Here is a 23365-nt window from a genome sequence, read left to right on the forward strand (position 1 = left end):
AAAATAAATAAAAATAAACGAATAACTTATTATAAATTATTCATCATTATTCATCAGACTTAATCTTTTAATTCGTTATCATGGAGATTATCCAAGGATCTGCCAACACTCTTGATCTTTTAATCCTTTAGAATTTGTTGGGTTTTGATAATTAGCTAAAGCAGCAGAGAACAAAAAAAAAAAAAAACGGATTAAGTTCGCCATTTGCATTTCAGTTTGTAGGTAGACATCAACCGAATCTGCGGCCGTTACACGTTCGAGCAGACTTCGAGGAAGAAACAACTCATTTTCGGATCTCTCACCGACACAAACGCGTCCATCATGAATAAGATGCAGGGAAAGAAGAAGGATGAGGAGGAGGAAGAGAGGGAAATTCCCCCAGAGTTATGGAAACTAATTATCGACCAATACACAAAACAATTGGCAAAGACCGATGTCATGAAAGTATCGGAAACCGTCAAACTGTAAGTATTAAATCATTTTGAACTTTAAAAAGTATTTAACAATTCTTTTTTCTTCTTTTCTTTTTTTTTTTTACGTAAACAACAAAATAAATGTTTTTATTAGAGTTCAATTATTGTGTGCAGAGTAGTTTTTTTTGTTTTTGTTTTGCTATGGTTTATGTTAATTTTATTAATTAAAGACTGCCGTACATTTTCTTGAAAATAGGCGCTAAAATCAAGTTGACTTCCTAATAAAAAACATATTTTACCAATTAAAATAATTTCAAATTTATTGGAATTCGGTATTTTGTAATCACCAATAGTTATTTATATTATAATTCTTTTTTTTTCCGTAAACAACAAAATAAATGTTTTTATTAATGTTCAATTATTGTGTGCAGAGCCATTCTCGTAATAGAAAAATGTAGTTATCAAAAAAAAAAAAAAATAATAATAAATAAATAAACAAACAAACAAACAAAAAACGGCAGCATAAATTTTCCAGGTAAAGAACTAATCCAGTCAGGATCAACAGAACGTAGTATTCTTTTCGTGTCAAGACGTAAAGTTAGGTCTCAAGAATTTAACGAGATTCAGTTTATCTAAAAAAAAAAAAAAAAAAGAAAGAAAAACAAAGAAAGAAAGAAAACGATTCTGACATCTGGTTTGATCTTATCACTCCTAGTTATAAGTAGAATCGTCTAAATCTTTGTGCTCATACCCTTTTAAAATGCAATATATATATATATATATATATATATATATATATATATATATATATATATGGTGAAATTAATAAAATCTAGCAAACTTGTTATATATATATATATATATATATATATATTTGCTGAGCATTGTTGTATTTCATGATATTAATAGAGTCGAGCATTGTTGTATTTCATGATATTAATAGAGTCAAGCATTGTATCAATTCTGTAAAAACACTCGAGTTCTTTTCAAGAAATTCTTGGTCGTTAGCATTCTTTGGTTAGGACTTAATAACTTTGTAGTTTCTGTATTCTTAAATATCCCAAAACTTCCACGTACCACAATTCCGATTCATATCTATCAAATTAAAAGCGACTATTTGGCCTATAACCTTTTGAATGTAGTGCCATTCTCGTAATAGAAAAACATAGTTGTTTAAGGAATTTCCCTAATAAAATAAAATAACACAATTCTATGAACAATGACAAACAACTTCTTCAACTTAACCAGGGAAAGGTTTATTCGCAGAGCGCACTGAAGGAAGAAAGTAGAGTCGGGTCTCCACTGCCTTACGAGGTAGTTACAGCCGGCGGCTGTCGTCAATACCTTTAGTAGGAGCAGCGAAGAGAACAGGCGTCTAGCGAAGGCTGGTAGCGTAAGAGAGAGTTTTCTTTTGGGACCGGAAGCTGTCTGGTTCCTAGGGGTTAATTTGTATTCGTGTGCAAGTCCTCAGATTGGACAGTTTAATGCCGCATCACTCACTCAGAGGAAGCGAATGCGCGAGAAGAAAAGGGGTCTATTTGTGTCTGCTACAGTTGTCTCGAAAAAAAAAGAAGAAAAACAATAGCGGCATAAATCCAGCCAGAAAAGTTTTTCCGGGTAAAGAATTAATCCAGCCAAGATCAGCAGAATGTAGTGTTTTTTATTTATATCGAGAGAAAAAGTTATCACTGAAAAATTCAAAGAGATTCCAAATCTTATTAATTATAAAACTTTGTGGACCGTCCGGGCGTTCTTGATTGCTTGCATTTTGTAAAGAGTAATGCTTCTATGTAATAATTATAATAAAGAACTAGCGAGACCTGTGGAAATTCCACAGTGGACTCTTTCATATGTAATATATTGATGTTGGCATTCTGTGGATGTTCAGCGTAAATGGAGACGATCTGATATCATTCTACCTATTTACTATGACTCCCCACGGGACAGAGTTAGACACCAGGGTCGTTTTTTAACGTGGAAAAAAGGCACAAAAATAAAAATTGTCTCAGTCGTGAAGAATTTCTCCTCCATCGAAAGAGGACAAGAAATAGAAGTGCAGCATCTGAAGAACAGATACTACACCTTGTAGCTCTTTTGTTAAAACTGCAAAAGTATTTATCTAAGCTAGCATGAACGCCCTGCATAGCCCGGTCGTAAAATACACTTAAATATGATAATTTAATTCTTGCAGATTTCTTATATATATTATTACAGAGTCAATTTTCTATCGATTCTTATATATTATAAAGTTGTGATTTCAAAAATAAAAAAAATATCTATATGAATTGGGTGCATCAGCTTGAATCGAAACCGAAACCAAAATTTATGAAAAAAAAAAAAAAAAAATATATATATATATATATATATATATATATATATATATATATATATATATATATATATATATATATATATATATATATATATATATATATATATAACCTGAGTTCCTTCAGCTGTAATTGAAACCGAAACCGAAACTTATGAAGAACTCTTGGTAAGATTATTTATAAAGAAAAGTAGATGACTTGAGTGCCATCAACTTATAATCGAAACCAAAATCAAAACTTATGACGAATTCTTGGTAAAATTATTTATTACAAGAAATGGGGGAGGGGCATAACAATTAAACAACAGTCACTCGAAAGTAAAAAAAGGGTATAAGCATAACACACAAAATAACACACACGCTATCGTATTAATATGTAGATAATACTTCTATATAATAATAATTAACAGGAACCTTGAGTTTGGAACAATTAATTTTAAAATGGTTAGAGTCAGCATTTTTTTTTTTAACCTTAGCGACATCAGAGTATTTGTGAATTTGCTGATCGAGTAATTTCATTTTCAGGGGTGTGTGAAAGGTGATAACGTATGCACGAACATGAAATTGCATTAACATATTCTATATATCTATAAACGTAACAATGTGTGTGTGAGGACACTTCTCAACCTATATACTCAACAAATTTTTTATCTGCAGGCTTGAAATTTGGTATATAGGGTATTCAAACATGTGGAAAACATTTTAATCTGTTTTCAGTCGGAAAAAGGATTAAAATGCAGGAGGTCTAAATAAAAAAAAATTGTACTTGAGAGTCATCACATTTTTATCTGTTTGTCAACTGTTTCACGAATGTGCATGCATGATCATGAAACATAACAGCTTCTTTATGTTAAGAATAAGTAGGTTTGAAAACATTTTGTAAAGAGCGTGTCAAGCTGGTGTAATGGTTATCATACTTGACTCGCTGTCTTTAGGTTATGGTTTCGATCTCAGCTCGAGTTTTTTTTTTTTACTTACAAGAAGTGAACTGTTTAGAAAAAACATAATATTCGCATGCATATGTCTCAGTTTCTGTATGAATTAAAATAGAATATTTATGCGTATTTTACGACCAAGCAGTACCAGGCGGCCTGCTAGCATATATATATATACATATATATATATATATATATAGTCATCCACATACAGTACTGTTTCGCTGTATCATAGCTCATCAGTGCGACTAGACAGGCATATATGTATATATATACTAGCCTGAGTGCCCGGCGTTGCTCGGGTGTTTGGAGGTGTGTGTTGAGCAAAAAAAAAAAAAAGTGGTAACAGGCACGCAGGCTCGAACCTGTGACGCGAAGCCAGAAAAGAAAGTGAAAACAAATCTGACGTCTTACCATTAATCCATGACGTGACCGGATGTTCGGAATGTTGAAATTAAGTAAAGTCATTCCAACCGATATGATGACTTGCAAAAATAGCAACATAAAAAAACCGACCCTCCTTGTAGAAAACTGCCCACTGAAGGAATTAATGTTTTTAGCCAATTTTTCAATATTTGTCATCCGAAGGGTTGAGCTTTAAAACGATACAGATCTCGTGAAAATCCGTCGCCTCTGTCGAAAATTTTTGGAAGACATATATACATACATGATGATTGCAACGTCTTGTCAGACGAGTGCCACTCCCTCAGACACTTAAAGTCCATGAGCCCAAATGCCTGAAGGAGTATCTATACAAAGATGATGTTACAGAGTTTTAGCTTTGTACGACATCTAAGTTTCTCTCTCGGTTCAAAATGTTGAGATCCAACAACAAGCAAGAGCAAGATAGCCAGCAACAAGTTAAACTGCAGACCAGCTTAATGCTGGTACTGGTCTCCCACTTTATGTTTTTTTTTAATCAGAGATTTGCTTCTAGAAAGGTTGCCTTCACCATGGCTTACAGGAGACCTTTCTACCATAATATACATGGTGCTAGTTGGCTGTTGACCCTGAAAAAGGTTTCATTCGCCCTTTGGAACTGGTGACTAAAATGGTTCCCCCACCAGACTTGTTTGGTGAGGAGGGCGGCTAGTCTCCCTGAAGGATTAAAAATAATACATACATACATACATGCATGCATACTGGTGAGATTATATTATAAATAAATGATGATAATTGAGAAGTAAATAAACTCAATATTTTTAATTGTGCAAAACAAATATCTTTAAAAAATGTCACAGCTTATGAATTTTCAAACAAAATCAAAGAATACAGGGTGACACCCAAAAAACGGGCCCCCAACTCTAATTAGGCCCCGTTTCTTAGTGTTTTGTCTGAATGAAATGAAACTTTGAACATAACTAGTTTATTATATTCAAAACATCACTTCAAAACACTAGGGGTTTTGGCCTTTTTTTCTCCGTTCTACAGCATATGTTCAAGATAGCCACCATTTAGCTTTTGTTTTTTTTGGGTCACCCTGTAATAATAATAGTAGTTGTGACCCAACGGGGCACTGGTACATCTAGTATTTTATAAAGCAAGACTCCTGATTGGTTCAATTCTATCATCTAAGATTATAAATGCAATCGTCCAAATCTTTGTGGTCATACCCTCTTACGAGGTTCCTTCAATAAGTTTCCAGACTTTTTCTGTATGAACACTTTTATTAATAATGCACACATGAAACTCTAGTTCCCTTCAAAGTAATCTCCTCCGGCTGCAATGCACTTGTTGTACCATTCCAACAACTTCTGGAAGGCACCATGGAATTCCTCTTGTGTGAATATGTCAATGACCCTCGTCATGGCATCTTTCATTTCTTTAATTGTCTCATAATGACAGTCTCTAAAGTTTTCCTTGAGCTTAGGAAATCACTAAAAATCACAGGGTGCAAGGTCTGAACTATAGGGAGGGTGAGGAACTGTCTCGATGCCCATCTTGGTCAAATAGTCTGTGATAAAGATGGAGTTGTGGGTTGGTGTATTCATGCAAATCTTCTGCATGTTCATTTCCTCGCGAATAATTGTGTGTACAGTTACCACACTAACATCAAACTGTGCACTTATTGTCTCTATAGACACACTACGGTCCTTATTCATGAAATTTTTTATTTGGCCAACCAATTCTGGTAACCCATTCATAACATTCATGTTTTTATAGATTTTTTTCATTCATCATTTTAACTACATGTATATTAAGCGTTAGCACTCTTCTTGGCACTTTTTAAATATGTTAATACTGAATAAAATACATTATCTGAAACCAGCAGTGGCACTAAAAAACACTCCCCGCTCATTTTGTGTAACTCAATTTTGTGTGATACTTGTAAGCATTCAATGAAGTACTGTTGCCACATCTGGGCAGGAGCTGTTTAGTACGTCCTATCCTGCCATGACAGAGTTCAAAACCGGCTTCAAAACCTACTATAGTGGGCCTGTCACTACTCTATCATTATTTTTATGGCAAATACTCGACTGAACTTCAATCTATAGTCCCCCTTGGCAAATTTTTACAAAAAACACTCGACTATCTACAACCACTATATATATATATATATATATATATATATATATATATATATATATATATATATATATATTCCCTTGGATTTTACTTGTGGAAATGGAAATTTAACCAACTTTTTGGGATTTTGGATTTTTGGATTTTACCATTATTGGATATTTCACCAGACTATCCATTCACGTGAAATCACCTTTTTATTCACCATATTCCTTCTGTTTCACTATTTGTTACCAAGTAAGATCTATGACTTACTTGTAGTTTCATCAAATACTTTTGCAAGCAAAATCCGATCCCGCATTTTGCTAAATCGTACCCTCTGATGAGGAGAAAAGTATTTCTTCGAAACTCTGCAGATTAAGGACTATCCACTTATTTAGTTTTTCCTTTTTAAAATTAAATATGTTTTTAACTCTTTTTCAAAGTGTTTTTTAACATGTTTTATTAACTACTTGTTCTTATTATAAGCTCTATTTCCTATTTGGTTTTATCAAGCTTTTATATCTGGTTGAGATTACTTTATAAATATTAATTCTTTAATATTTATAATTTACTTGAGTTTTGCCATCTTGGATTATTTTGGTAAACTTAACTGTAATTCTTATTTTATATAATTATCCACTAATTATATTTTAAAAACAATATATATATATATATATATATATATATATATATATATATATATATATATATATATATTTAAATAAAATGGGTTAAGAAATTCCAACGAAAGAAAGACGTATGTATATTTAAATAAGGGAGTAGTCACCAACAATGTGTATTTTTTAACATTATTTTATTATTCAGTGTCTTGGTTTTTCATTGAGAAAACCAAGACACCGAATAATAAAATAATGTTAAAAAATACACATTGTTGGTGACTACTCCCTTATTTAAATATATATATATATATATATATATATATATATATAATGTATTTTTCAGTATGACTTATATATATATTACCCTTCTGTTTTATACTTCAATTATTATTTACCATACTATCCCATTCCTTCATCCTCATTTAATATCTAAATGTCATTAAGTCAGTTTTTTTTTTCTATATTTCCGTTTTGTAAATTTCTGGCCCTTCTCCTTCTCTGATGAGAAGCATTTAGCTTCAAAATGCCATGGCCTAAAGATGTGTTTCTTAATTTTCCTCTTAACTTTTCCTTATTGTTCTGATGATATAATAAAGTTATATAAATTTTTTTCTCATCTTTTATTTAATACTAGCGGGGGTACCCGGCGTTGCCTGAGTGTTTGTTTCCGGGACGGGGGGGGGGAGTTTTAAAAAATGTTATGGTAGGTAAGTAGGAAGGATCAAACCCGGTATCATGAGTAAAAGTAGGAAAATAAAGTGTGAAAAAAAAAAAAAAAAAAAACCATCTGCAACGTTAACAGTTCGGCCACCAAGAAAAGTCCATTCCAGTTGTTTAGGAAAAAAAAAAAAAAAAAAAAAAAAACGCGTACGGTAGGTCGGCACGAACGTGAAAATATAATGTGAATTGTCCAGCATGCTAACCACTACGCCACAGAGCACTGCAGCTTAGTTTAGTGATTTTAAATAACTTCACATAAAAGAACTACGAAGCCAAACCGGTGTTCTCTTCTCAACTGTTCCTTGTGAATGATCCCCAAACGGTGTTAAGTGGTGGCAGGGGGAGGAGGAATTTATTAGAGAGAAAATATTTTACCACTTCCATTGATCTTAACCGATTTTGGCCGTGACTTCTCAGCAGAAAAAGTATAGAAATCTAAGATTATCGAGGAATTTGAGAAATAATAAGCCTATAACACACCTCAGATATTGTTCTGCCGTTTGTGCATATTATATTTGCATGAAATATCTTGATTTTTAATCCTATTAATGTCAAAATCAGACGGGAAAAAATGAGTTCATTTTATTTATATAGAGATTATTGTTTGCTTCTCTTAATAGTGTTGAGCGTTTCTTAACTTGACAAGTTTTGCTTTGTTAAAGATTTACTTGTTGATAACATAATTATATTATACATATATATGTACATGTATATGTATATGTATATATATGTATGTGCATACATATATATGCGTGTGTGTGTGTGCGCGCAAAAAAGTTTCTTCAATTATATTTCACCTTTTATTTATACCAAACCTTTACTTTATGAAGCTCAATATAATTAGAGCATATAACAAATAAATGACAAAAGTCTTAATTCCAAATTTCAAGATTTTGACCATCTTACCATTTATTCCTGTAAGTATCAATGCACAATTCTTGACAGCACCTGTTTTGTATCGCAAAATCATTCATTTAATTATATCAATCAATGAATTTATTTCGCCCTTAACTCATGTCAAATTGCATTTCAACTTGCCAATACATGTCTGTACGCATTAGTCATCCATCCAATATATATATTAGGCACAGATATAGAGTGGGGGAAATTTTTCACAGTGGATTCAGCTAGACGGGTGTTTTTCGTGAAAGATTGCCGAGGGGGTCCAATCTCTGGTCCCCCCTCGCCAATCTTTCACGAAAAACACCCGTCTAGCTGAATCCACTGTGAAAAATTTCCCCCACTCTATATCTGTGCCTAAATCAAAATGCGGATTCCATGAACAAAGCTTCTTTCTTAGAACTGCACGCCTGTGGAACTCTGTTCCGTCTGCCTGCTTCCCACCGGACTACAACTTGGATTTATTCAAGTCCAATGTTAACAAATTCCTAATGAACCGCCCCCTTAAGTAAACACTTCATCAAATCTCCACACTAACGTAATGTACTTGCAATAACCCTTATCCTGAGTGGCTTACGGGCCTTGATAAGTGGTGATCACTGTGTAAATATATATATATATATATATATATATATATATATATATATATATATATAAGGGAAATGATTATAAGGTAGGGAAATGATTATAAGGTAGGGTGGAGTATAAGAATTAAAACCAGTCGTCTGGAATAGAGGAGAGTTAAATCCTCTAGAGTTAAAGTAGATTAAATGGGAGGTAAATGAAATCGATAAATTAATACAAGTTCATTTACATGCATTAGTTTATCGATTTTGTTTAACTTCCATTTAATATATATATATATATATATATATATATATATATATATATATATATATATATAAATTCGTATTCCTGTCTGTTTGTTTGTTTGTTCACAATTTGATTAATATATATACAAAGGTTTCCTTACTTTACTCTCATTTATTTCTAGAGATAGCATTATTCTTGCAAACTAGATATAATAAAGAGTTAATATTTCTAGCGAGAGAATTGTTATAAATGTTCTATTTAAAATCGTTATTTAATAAATTTTAAGCAATAATTATATTGATAACATATTTAATTAAATTTATTTGGAATTATTATTCCAACATCGATTTTTTAAAAGTCTTTGTTTTAGAGTTATTTGCCCCTTCGGAACATAATTACCAAATAAAATAATTTGGTAATCTCAATAAATTTCTAGCTTAAAAAAATAATTTCCGGTAGATAGAAAAATGTTTGGCTTTTATTGTTTTTCAAAATATTAAAAAAAAAAAAAAAAAAAAACTTACGAAAAACTGGAGAAAAGATTTCATTTGTTTGTTTTTATTATTCTATAAACGGCTATACAGAAATCGTTAATTTTTTTATGATCTACTTTTTTTGGCCTAATACGTTTAAATAGCCTTTATAAATAATAGAAATAAATTTTCAAAAAATTTAACATTTTAGAGTAGGGGATGACTTTCCATATTAATTTAATGTAAAATGAGCACCCACTTTTTTGGCCACCATGTCACTACTAGCATATTTTTGTAGTTTGGCGATCGAGGGCGGGGGGACAAAACATGACAAATACAATTTGTTATTTTGTTTTGGTGGTGGGGGACGGGAATTACATTTAAAACATAAAATAACGATAAATTTAATTAATTTTTATGAGACTACTCTGTACTTTATATTTGGTAAAACTGGTAATTAGAAAAACTTGAAAAGAGTGCTCAATACTATTGCAGAGCAACTATGTGTTTTATTTTTTATTACCGTTTTATCTGTTTGGCTACATATGTTTCAGATGTTGGACCATGTTTACGATCCAACAGCCTCGTCAGGCCTCGCAGAAGTGGTTGTTAGTTATTGGGAAAAAGTGTTAAGAAAAAGAGAAAGAAAGAAAAGGGGAGAGGCGGTTGTTGACAATATTTCAATTTTGAAGGTTAAAGGTACATTCGATTGTATTGTGTGTGGGGGGTAGCAGATTCTGGTAGGCGTGGGTGGAAATATATGGATATAGGGAGGGGGTTTGGAGAGAGGATGATAAAGAGAAAAGTGAGGGGGTAAGGTGAGGAGGGGAAGGGAGTTTCAATATTTTGGTTTTAAATTTTAACTGACTTTTGGTTTTTCAGCAAGGTATATTAAATAAATGGGAGAAGGAGAGAGAAGGAGAACGAGAGGGAAAGAGAGGGAGAGTGAGAGGTAAAGAGAGAAAGAGAGAGAGTGGGGGGGAGGGTTAGTTTAGATGTCATTTTTTTTTACACGTACGGGGTTCGTTTAAATGTTTGTAGTCGTTATACGTCGGTTTGTTCCTTGCCGTTTCTAATAGGTTTTTTATTACATAGGTTAACGCACGCGCACATTCGCATATATACATATACATACATATGTACACTTCTAGACATCCACATACAGACACATACGTACACGTACATATATATAAACAAAGTAAATGCAGACAAACATGGGTTCATAAGTAGATATACATACACATATACACAACTCTTATACATATATGTATACTCACAAAAATATATAAGCACATATACACATATATATACACACACGCTCACTTATATACATATATGTGGAGATAAGGTCTTACAATTACATAATTAAAGATATTAATAAATGTTAATAGAAATATAAGCACGTAGACATATATAGACACACACACACAATTATATATATATATATATATATATATATATATATATATATATATATATATATAACTACTTCATTTACTCACATAAAATTAATATATGAAAGTATAGATTTATGCGTAAACTTTAAGTATTTACTTCAAAAGTGCTCAATACATAGGTAGAGCTAGTTAGTAATTTATAAAATATATATGGCGATTAAGCTACACTGAATATTCAGCGTTTCATCCACTATAGGACTCGTCAGGCTTATGCGCATAAGCCTGACGAATCCTATAGTGGATGAAACGCCGAATATTCAGTGTAGCTTAATCGCCATATATATTTTATAAATTACTATATATATATATATTGGACAAAGCCAAACTATTTGTCAAGAACTTCGCAGCTAATTCTACCCTTTGCGATCAAGGCTGCCAACCCCCAATATTTCCTCCTGTATCAGAAAACACGCTATGTGATATACGTATATCTGTACGTGATGTTGCCAAGCTAATCAAAAACCTTGATTCCAGTAAAGCAACTGGCCCTGACGGTATTCCAATTATAGTACTCAAAAAACTTCAACCTGAACTAGCGCCCATACTTACAAAACTGTTTAAACGCTGTCTTAAGGAGAATAGTTTCCCATCTCCCTGGAAAATTTCATCAGTATACCCTGTATTTAAGAATTCAGGTGATCGCTCATCCCCCTCTCAGTACAGGCCAATAAGTCTCCTGTGCGTCATGAGTAAGTTGCTGGAATCTGTGTTAAATACAGAAGTAATCAAACATCTCAACAAAAATAACCTTCTTAGTGACACTCAATATGGTTTCCATTCTGCTAGATCTACAGCAGATGTGCTTACAGTTATATCTCATAGGATTAGCAAATCTCTCGACGGAGGCAACCTTTCTAGGGCAATTGCTCTTGACATATCTAAGGCCTTTGATAGGGTATGGCATAAAGGTTTACTTCATAAGATCTCTAGCTATGGTATTGCTGGAAATGTCTTCTCAATTATTAAATCATTTCTTTCTGATAGGTTCATAAGAGTAGTAGTTGAGGGGCAAAAATCTGAAGCTCACAGTATTAATGCCGGTGTCCCTCAGGGGTCCATCCTGGGCCCAACTCTTTTCCTGATCTACATTAATGATCTTCCAAATCACATCCTTACATCATTTGTAGACATCTATGCTGACGACACTACCATTTATGGTAGCACATCTAAGACAGTAAACGACCAAGTTCTCTCCAATTCTCTCTCCTCTGATCTTGAGCACGTAGTACAATGGGGTAAAGAATGGCTGGTTACTTTTAATGCATCTAAAACCAAGCTTCTCTCTTTACATCATCAACATTCTGATCCACATCTGACATCAATTGAAATGAATGGCTCTCGTCTTCAGGAGGCCTCAAGTTTTGACAAACTTCTTGGCTTGACCATTACTCCTGATCTTAAATGGAACACGTACATCAAATCTGTTGCCAAGGCCGCTGGAAAAATGGTGGGATCTTTCTATCGATCCAGTAGATATCTCACTGCTGATGCTATTCTCTATCTATATAAGAGCCAGGTACGTCCAAGGATGGAATACTGTTGCCACATCTGAGCAGGAGCTGCTAGAAAGGACTTGGCCTGCCTTGATAGAGTTCAAAATAGACTTTGTAGCCTCGTAGGAGATGTCCTTTTCTCTTCCTTGCAACCTTTATCTCACAGAAGAGATGTTGCGAGTTTGTCTCTGATGTATCGTTATTTTCATGGAAAGTGTTCGAATGAGCTTCAATCTATGGTCCCCCCTCGCCAAACTTTCGCAAGAAACACTCGTCTAGCTGTAAACACTATCAATAATTCCCCCCACTCTTTATCTGTGCCTAAACCTAAACGTAGATTCCATGAACAAAGCTTCTTTCTTAGAACTGCACGCCTGTGGAATTGTCTTCCGTTTTCCTGCTTTCCGGCTGACTACAATATGGTTGTCTTCAAGTCTAACGTAAATAAGTTCTTGATGAGCCGTTCCATATAAGTTATCAACTTTACCAAATTTTCATTACTAATGATTACTATAATGTCCAATTTCTACTGTACACTCTTTAACCCTTATCCTTGAGTGGCCTCTTGGCCTTGATAATGTGGTGATGCCTATGTAAAAAAAAAAAAAAATATATATATATATATACATATTCATATATATACAGACATATCCATATTTATACTAAGTAAATAAGGTAAAGTTAGGACAAATAGACAATAATATATAAATAAAAATGATAATATAAAATAATGAAGAAATAAAAAATATAAAATTAATAAATTTTAAATTTAAAAATTTTTAAAGAAAATTAAAAAAGTAAGCAGATGGTTTTGGTTATATTGCGAGGTTAGGCAGATGCATCGCTAAGTTCACATATATATTCTTCAGTGCATTTTGATGGACCGTTTCGCATATATATGGACAACTAAAAATTTATATGTCAATTTAGGTTCCTCAGAAAATCAAACTTCGCCTCAAATAGAAAAATTCACAAACCAAGCAACCTATTAAATTCAGTTCCCACGAGGAAAACCTAGATATTTAAGTCCTATTAAGGCAAACATCTTTTTTTACCCCTTCCCCCCCCCTCTCTCTCTCTCTCTCTCTCTCTCTCTGTTGTCACATTTTATGCCTGTCTGTTGTCATAGGTTATCAAGCATCTTCTTTTCTCAGTCTTTCAGAACTTCCCTAAAGATTCTGGCGGTTCCCAACAAGACAGTCTTTTGAAACACCCCAACATTGCAATGGATCACAATTTTCTCAATCCACTTGTCAAATCCTTTTGCCACATTCCCCAGGGTTCCCATCACAACAAGTACAATTTCAACTTCAACAATAACATCCTTTTCAATATATTATTATCATTCACTCACTAGGAGTTTTTATCCAGGCTATCATCAAAGATTTCTCTTTGAGAACAACCTGTGGTATTCCCTGGAGTCTGAGTGGCAACAAGTCTCATCAGATTTCCAGTATCTCCGCCTTCTTGATAACCGTTGCAAATGGATTTGCCTTATCGCAACAGCCGTTTACTATTGATTTTTCATTGGAAGCGATTTCTCATTCGCACTCATCCACTAGAAGTCTGTCTCTCTTCGCTCTTTCCATCTTCTTTGACCTTCCTCGACCATATGATGTGGTGCCAGTTGATGCTGACATTTTTTAGGGAGGGGATTTAAAATCATATTTTCAGTATGTGATGTTTGTGTTTTACTTTTGTAGCAGTTTCTTTGTGCCTCTAGCTTATGTGCATTAGTCTCTGAGCATTTAAGTGTTTTCCTTTTCTGCTATTTTCATTATGTTTATCTGTTGGCCATCCTTGTGACTGCAATCTCTCCCACTCTTTTTTCAAAGTTTTCTATCATTGTTCCTAGTGCTCCTACTATTAGTGGTGTTAAGTTTTCTTCATCTTCCATATCACTGTGACATCTCTGGCCGATTCCGTGTATCTGTTTCGCTTCTCCATGGTATTAACCCTATGGTCTATTGAAACAACGAAATCTGCAAACTGGCAGCCATTTTCCTTCTTGTTAACTATTATTATTATTATTATTATTTACTCATTAAGAGTAGTCATACAGGCCATCATCAAAGATTTGTCTTTGAAAACAACCTATTGCATTCTCTGGAGTCTCTCCAGATTTCCAGTACTCTCCACCTTTTTCAATAACCTTTGCAAAACAATTTGCGTTATCCCAACAACTGCTTATCATTGATTTCTCGTTGGCAATGACCATTGGTCTTCGTTAGAATTTGAGTGGTAATAAGCCTCCCCAAAGGTCCAGTCCTCTTTGCACTCACCTAGTGGAGATCTGGCTAGTGCTTTCTTTCATCTTTCTTTCCATCTTCCTTGACCCCCCCCTCATTTACTTGGTGTGGTGTCAGTTTAAAAAAAAAGGGGGAATGGTCAGAACGTAGGGGCGCATCGGGTTATCTTATGATTCCATGTAATGTTCCTTTATGTTGTACATCTGTAGCAGTTTCTCTATGTCAAGTTTGTGTCTGTAGTTCATGTGTGGTGCTAGTCTCTGCATTCTAAGGTTTTCATTAATATTTCTGCAGTTTTCACTATTGTTATCCATTGTATCTTTTCAGCCATCCCTCTAATTCCAATCTCTCCCATTCGTTTTTCCAATTTTTTCAGTATTGTTCCTAGTGCTGCTACTATTAGTGGTATTATTTTGGCGTTCTTTATTTTCTAGATCCCTTTGACCAGTTCTGTGCATTTGTTCCACTTCTCAATCTCCTTGATTTTCACTCTGTGATTTGCTAGGACGGCAAAATCTACAATCTGGCAGAAGTCTTCCTTCTTGTTAACTATTATGACATCCGGTCTTCTTGATTTGATGGGTTTATCCATTTTCTATATCCATGTCCCATAGGATTTTGTGACTTTCATTTTTTAGTACTGCTGCCAGTTTGTGCTTGCACCATATGTCTGGGTGTTCAAAATGCAATTGTCTGCATAATTGCCAATTTTCTGCCTTCCCTACTTGATCGTGTCTATTTTTATATTCCTTTTATGGCTAATTTGCTGCATTCACTTATGTGGTTTATTGTTTCGTCTCTTTGTCTTCAGAGTCTGTATTTACTGTTTTCTTGTGTCTTTGTCAATCCTTGCTTTGGTATTGTTGTTTCTAATTGCGTAATCCTGTGTGGCTGTTATTAGGGATTCAGCTTCCCTGTTTATGTTTCCTTTTCGTAGCCATTTCCAAGTGTTTTCATTAGTCTCATCTTTTGTAATCTTTATGAAGCTGTTTCTCTTCTCATTTTTCTTTCCTCATCTTATTCCTCGTCTCTTATTTTCTATCTTGTTTGTTTATTCAGTGTCTTTTGTTGCAGAAATTATTCTTTTGGTGTTCTGCATTATTTATTTTTTAAATTCTTTTTTTGTGTGTTATTTACACAGACTTCTATACAAACCTCTGTCTTTCCTTTTCACATAGAGTCGGTCAGTATCATCCTTTTGGCGTAGAGCATTGTCATGAGTTCCCTGGTTTTCTGGTCGGGACTTTTCAATTCTTCTTTGGTCCAACCTATGAACGGTCCAGCATATCATACTATGACACTACCCCTGTGTTTATTTCTTTAATTAGGTTTCTACTATATAGTTTAGTTTGGGGGAGTTTTCTTGTTCTTCTGATGTATTCCTTTCCAATTTTTGGTCCTCCAACAAAATTTCACCTTTGTCCATTCATCCGTTCGTCTGTCTGCGCTTTTCTCAATAACTACGCCTTGGAAGTTTTTGAAATTTTGCACAAACATTAAACATGATATGAGTAAAAAAAAGTAACAGAACGGATTTTCCGGGAAAATTCCAGTTGTTCCCATAGGGGTGCCTTTCAGATTAAAATGGCTAAAATTGACACTTTTGTGCTTATTAAAAAAAGTTAATGCCTTCGATTTTTATAAAACTTTCTGAGAAATTGAAACTAACTGATTTCTATATAATTTTGTTTGTCTATACTTTGCGATAATGCTTTTTTGCATGGTGCAGAACTCAAATTTACATATTTTAAGGCCTAAAACTGCCCAATTTGCTCATTTTTACCAGGATTTGACATCCCCTGGGGACTTTGGGGGCTAAATGGGAAGGTGTGGGGGGCAAATACTGAACTTAGTCATTTTCTTATGCCTCATTCGCTGTGCACTCACGTGGGACCATGCATACTTTACTTGTTCTTTATTATTATTATTACTACTACTACTACTACTAATACTACTATTATTATTATTATTATTATTATCATTATTATTACTACTACTAATACTATTATTATTATTATCATTATTATTATTATTACTACTACTAATACTACTATTATTATTATCATTATTATTATTATTACTAATAATACTATTATTATTATTATTATTATTATTACTGCTACTACTAATACTACTACTGCTATTATTATTATTATTACTACTGCTACTACTACTATTGCTATTATTATTACTACTACTACTACTATTATTATTATTATTATTACTACTACTACTATTATTATTATTATTATTACTACTACTACTATTATTATTACTACTACTACTACTACTATTATTATTATTATTATAACTACTACTACTACTATTATTATTATTATTATTACTACTACTATTATTATTATTATTACTACTACTACTACTACTACTATTACTATTATTATCATTATTATTATTATTACTACTACTACTACTAATAATAATAATAATACTATTATTATTGCCATTATTATTATTATTATTATTACTACTAATACTACTATTATTATTATTATTATTATCATCATCTATATATTAATACGATAGCGTGTGTGTTATTTATTTATTTTCTTTCTCACGCTTTACATCTGAGTCATTTAATTGTTATGGACTTCCATTTCTTGTAATAAATACTTTTACTAAGAATTCTTCATAAATTTTAGTTTCGGTTTCAGTTTCGATTATAGCTGAAGGAACAATTTATATGTATACATATTTTTTCCATAAGTATTGGTTTCGGTTTCGATTCAAGCTGATGCACCCAAGTCATATGGATATATTTTTATTTTATTTTTGAAATCGCAACTTTATAATATATAAAAATACATAGAACATTAACTCTATAATAATATATCTAAAATCTGCAAGAATTAAAATATCATATTTAAGCATACTTTATGACCGGGCTACACCAGGAGTTCCTGCTAGCTTAGATAAATACTTTTGCAGTTTAAACAAAAAAGCTACAATAATATCAGAGCGTCTCTATTTACACTGAACTTCTACAGAATGCCAACACCAATATATTACATATGAATCAGTCCGCTGTGGAATTTCCACAGGTCCCACTAGTTCTTTATTATTACTGTTACTATTATTATTATTATTATTATTATTATTATTATTATTATTATTATTATTATTTGTTGATGATGATGGTGATGATGATTTAAGAATCCCTACCTGGATCTTTCCATTTTCACATCAATTCACAGGATTATCCCGGTATTCTAATGATTTTGCTATACTGTACAAATACTTACTGGATTTATGAGGATTTTACTACCCTTTGATGTTCAACAAATGTTTACCTTGTTGGATTTGTAAACAGTTGCCATATTCTTCGATTTCTAAAGACGTCACTGGAACTTGTATCATTTTATTTTTATTTATTTTATTTTATATTATTTAACTTTTTTTAAAAACATTTTTAAACATTTTTCTAGTCCTATTTTCTTCACTTTCGGATAGTTTTATTTTCATGTATTTGTCTATTCATATATTTATATATTTATTTATTTATTTCCGTATCCCTTATTTACTGTTTATATCTCATCCCTTCTTTTTTACTTTCTCTTCAATCTTCCCTATTTTTTTTCTTTCTTCTGTTATTATTGGCTCTTCTGAAGTGATTCCCATTATTTCATACTGGCCTATCATCATCATCATCATCATCTACATATATTCTATCCTTCCGATTTACCCTTACATGTTGTACGTGCTTTCAATTATTAGTTACCATTTTATATCCTATTCCTTCATTCTCATTTCATATCTAAATGTTATTAAGCCAGATTTTTTTTCTATATTTGCATTTTGGATAATTCTGGTCATTCTCCTCTTCTGATGAGAAGCATTTAACTTCGAAATGCCATGGCTTAAAGAGGGTTTTTTTCTTAATTTTTCCCCTTAACTTTTCCTTATTGTTCTGATAATATAATAAAGTTATATGTAACTTTTAATCTTCATCTTTCATTTAATATTATTGTTTGCTCCACTTAATAGTGTTGAGCTATTCTTATCTTGATAAGCTTTGCTTTATTAAAGATTTACTCTTTGATAGCTTAATTGTATATATATATATATATATATATATATAGTATTTCATTTTTTTCTTACACGGGTTTCGTACGCCATTCAACGAAACACATGTAAGACAATAAAATATGAAAAAAAATTCTTTTTGTATATATTTCTTTCACATTTTATTTTGTCTTACACATATTTTGTTGAATGGCATACGAAATACGTGTAAGACAAAATAAAGTATTATGAAAGAAAAAATATATATTTATTGGGATTTGGAATGTCAAGTACTGATATATATGCTCTGAAAGTGTTAAAGCATTTTCATTGAGTTTAATTAATCAGACCGAAACATGCTCATGACGGTGTAACAACACATTACTACTTATGTAAAAACAAATTAAAGTATTTTATTCGTATATATTTTATAATCGAACGTATATATAGGATGTCCCAATAAAATGTATAAACTCATTAAATGACCATAAAACCAACATTTATTATAAGAAAGAAAAGATACATATATCAAAATACTGTGAACAAATATAGAAACCAGTTAATTATCGAAAGTGTTCAAATTATTGGCCATTGAGAACAGCTGACAACGTTCACTGATTGAATCGAAAATGTTCCTAATTAGTTTACTTGGTATGTTGACACATCTTCTTTCAATGGTTGCTTTCAACTCATTCATTGTAGCTCATTCTGTGGTGTGAACCCTGTGTTTAACATGCCCCTACCCACCCCCAAAAAAGAGAAAAATCGGGGGGGGGGGGGATCCGATAAATGTGGACAGTACTCGATACTTCCTCTTCATCCTAACTATCTGTTTCGCATGTGAGTATCAAGATACGCTCTTACGTCATGATGATATTGGGGAAGTGCTCCATTCTGCTGGAAGTGCCATTCTTTAATGCTAAATATCTCTTGGGAATGAGGCATAACGTATTCATGTAGCAAGTTGAGATAATTTAAAGAGTGTATACATTTTATTGGGACACCCTGTATATAGACTTTAACATTTTGATAGCTCATTATCCATTTATGTTTTGGAAACATTATACAAAGCCATCCACGTTACTGACTTCTTTAGGTGTGAAGATGCAGAGAGGGAGTCTTTTTTTTTTTTTACAAGGTGGTCACGACTTATCAAGGCCCGGAAGCCACTCAGGGATAAGGGTTATTGCATGTACAGTACGTTAGTGTGGGGATTTAATAAAAGTGTCTACTTAAGGGGGCTGTTCATCAGGAATTTGTTTACGTTGGACTTGAAGACATCCAGGTTGTAGTCAGGTGGGAAGCAGGCAGACAGAACAGTGTTCCACAGGCGTGCAGTTCTAAGAAAGAAGCTTTGTTCATGGAATCTACGTTTTGATTTAGGAACAGATAAAGAGTGGGGAAAATTTTTGACAGTGGTTTCAACTAGACGGGTGTTTTTCGTAAAAGATTGGAGCTCAGACGAGCACCTGCCATGGAAATAACGATAAAACAAAGATAGGCTCGCAACGTCTCTTATGTGGGAAAGAAGTTGCAGGGAAGAGAAAAAAGCATCCCCCACTAAGCCACGAAGTCTATTTTGTACTCTGTCAAGGCAGGATAGGCTGTTTTTAGCAGCTCCTGTCCAGATATGGCAACAGTATTCCATCCTTGGGCGTACTTGGCTTAAAATCATTTTTTTGGATGAATTGCTCTACTCAAAATCCAATGATTTCTACCAAAAAAATATTGAAATCTTGTTGAAATACAAATGGAGAATACATCATTGACTAAATAGTTGTTAGTTGTTATTTTTAAAAAATGTAGATTTAAAAAGCGGCAAGAACTTAGTTGCCAACCTAATATATATATATATATATATATATATATATATATATATATATATATATATATATATATATATATAACGGAAAATATATAATGCCATCCATGTTACTGACTTCTTTAGGTGTGAAGATAATTTTTTTTAATTTTCTTTCTTTGAAGATTGTAACGTTGGGTATGGGGCAGCCAAACCAGCTGCTAACATTGCCCTGCTTTTTATTGAAACCAGCCGAGAGCTCTTTTTAGTATGCAATTTTTTCCCCTTAAGTGCAATAGTCTGGATCTCTTTTGTACTTGGTTCACCAGGAATATTAGTTAGGTAGGACTTCAGGTTCTTCTTTATAAGCCCTGTGGCATCTATAACTGGTATAGATATGGAGTCACATATAATATAGAAAATCATTTTTTTAAAAATCATTTTAAGCAATTGATAACAAATCGTGGGCATTACAAGCTGAAGATAACCAAAAAATATCAGAAGTTTGAATTGAATTATCTCTCTTCATTTATTCAAGATGGCATCCTCGCTTCCTCATAAAATTTGATTTTCTTAGTTAAAAAACTACATGAGCTTTCAAATAAGGCATTTTCATTCCGTCATGCGTATGTACATCGTACAGATTTCTCTTTATTTTTGTTTTTTAAATACAAGAGAAATTCTGGACAAGAACCTTTACTTTTGTCATGATTTGTTATTCCTTTATTCTGTTATTCCTTTATTCTGTTATTCCTTTTTTCCGTTACTCTTCTGTTTTCCTCAAAATGGGTGCATTAGTTTTTTACAAAATGTTGCATGAAGTTAAGTGACTATAAAATTGTTTGTGCCATCGTTTCCGACACGACTTCCTTCTGTCCATGCATTTCTATACGAGGCTTCGTAAGTCAGTATGTCCTGCTTTAGCATTTTCACCACTAAACGCACAAATTGAATGGACGCATCTTGAACTGATCCATTTCGGCTGATCTTTCTACTGTATGCTCTTGGTTTAGTCTCTAAGGTTAAAATTGAATAGAATAGCAAACTAGATTCAAGAAATTTCTTTTCTGAAGCACAGAGGAGGCGGCACTACTTAACTCTCACTCTCCATCCGAACAAAGTTTGTCAAAATCGGCTGAAAGGAGGCAAAATGGGACAACAGGGATGTTTTAGCAGCGTTTTGGAGGGGGTCACTTGGTCCAATTTTTGACACATTACTCAGTGTAACAGTGAAGGGGTGGGATTTTGCTGCTTGTTAGGTTAGTCGAAAGTATGTACATCGACGGGACACAAGTGCTATGAGTTCATCAGAGCACACTCCATTAAAGTACTTGTAAAACAAGGGTGCAACATTGCAGCGATGGGACAGAGGTTGAAGCTTGGTTGATAGTTTAGGACTATTTTTTGAACCTGTAAAAGAGTGAGAGACTAGTTGTAGATGCACCAGCCCAGATGCTGCAATAATCCATGTATGAGCAAATTGTTGTATTGTAAAGACATTGGCTACTTTTTGATGAAGCTTGTCGGAATTTGAATTCCATCAAACTTCCACATTCGGAAAATCCAAAATTTTCAAATGTCAAATTCAAAAGCCTTTTGTGTTGAACAAACTCTATTACCTTTACAATTGAACACAACCTTTCATAATTAAACGTACAGTTTAAATGCACGTATCTAAAGTAGTAATGGGACGATTCCAATATTTTTTCCGATTCCGATACAATTACTGATTCTGTACTTAATTCCCGATTCCGATACAATTACCAATTCCGATTCTTTAGAAATCTCTAAATATGTAACTATATTTTTTTAAAAGATTTTTTTTTTAAAGAAAAGCGAATAGAAAGAAGATAATTAAAGGAATTGGTTTTGGCATCGGAAAATAGGCACACATTTTTTCGATTCCGATACCCTGAAAAGTTCTGATATTTCCGATTCCGATTCTGATTAATCGTCCCAACACTAATCTAAAGACTATCTGCCTTTACCTATCACACAATGTTGCATTTCTTCAAAATTCCACCCCTTCACTGTTGAGGTCCCTAAATGCCGGAAGACCTTCTACTCTAATAGCTTTCTCCTTTAGACTGCTAGATTTTGGAATTCCGTTCCTGTTTCTTGTTTACCATGACTGTACTAACCTGCATAAGTTAAATGTAATGTGAACAAACATCTCGCTACTCAACTCTCCACAATCCCTTGTTAGACATGATCCCAAATAGTTTCTACTTATCTTTCTATTTCATATCAATTTCTGGTTTGGAACGGCCAATAGTACATAAATTGCTACTTGTGCATTTATATTATTCAATTATATATTGTTTTGTATGTATGGAAACGGCACTAGCCCTATGTGAGTTTAACTGGCTTCCTCCAAAAGAGGAAGTTTCATGGGAGTATGATATTGACAAGCAGTCCCCGGTCGCATGTGTATCCCCGTTAAGGGAAATGATGACATTAGAATTTTGCAACTTTTGCAGGGAGGTGTGTACATCCTCCTTCATACAACGGCTGAAATTCCCAAATTGGTCACCCATCTTGTACTGACTAGGCGCAATGTTGCTTAATCAGTCGTCTAACGAGAATTGGTGTGTCAACGTGATTATGCCGTACAGTTTCTGGTTTGTTTGATGTCAA

The 23365-nt window shown here is 33.1% G+C and overlaps 1 protein-coding gene across 1 annotated transcript in view; it reads left to right on the top strand.

Moving 5' to 3' along the window:
* The first annotated feature begins 202 nt into the window (after positions 1-202).
* The window catches only part of LOC145273132 (guanine nucleotide-binding protein subunit gamma-like), a 29343-nt gene continuing 6180 nt past the window's right edge, over positions 203-23365 (top strand). Inside the window, exon 1 of the mRNA XM_080127062.1 lies at positions 203-464. Coding sequence (XP_079983188.1) covers positions 322-464 — 143 coding nt within the window. The 5' untranslated portion in view covers positions 203-321. The remainder of the gene's footprint in view (positions 465-23365) is intronic.

The sequence above is a fragment of the Euprymna scolopes genome, chromosome 4 (genome assembly GCF_053919585.1).
Source record: "Euprymna scolopes isolate OS-2025 chromosome 4, ASM5391958v1, whole genome shotgun sequence".
In the NCBI taxonomy this organism is placed as follows: domain Eukaryota; kingdom Metazoa; phylum Mollusca; class Cephalopoda; order Sepiida; family Sepiolidae; genus Euprymna; species Euprymna scolopes.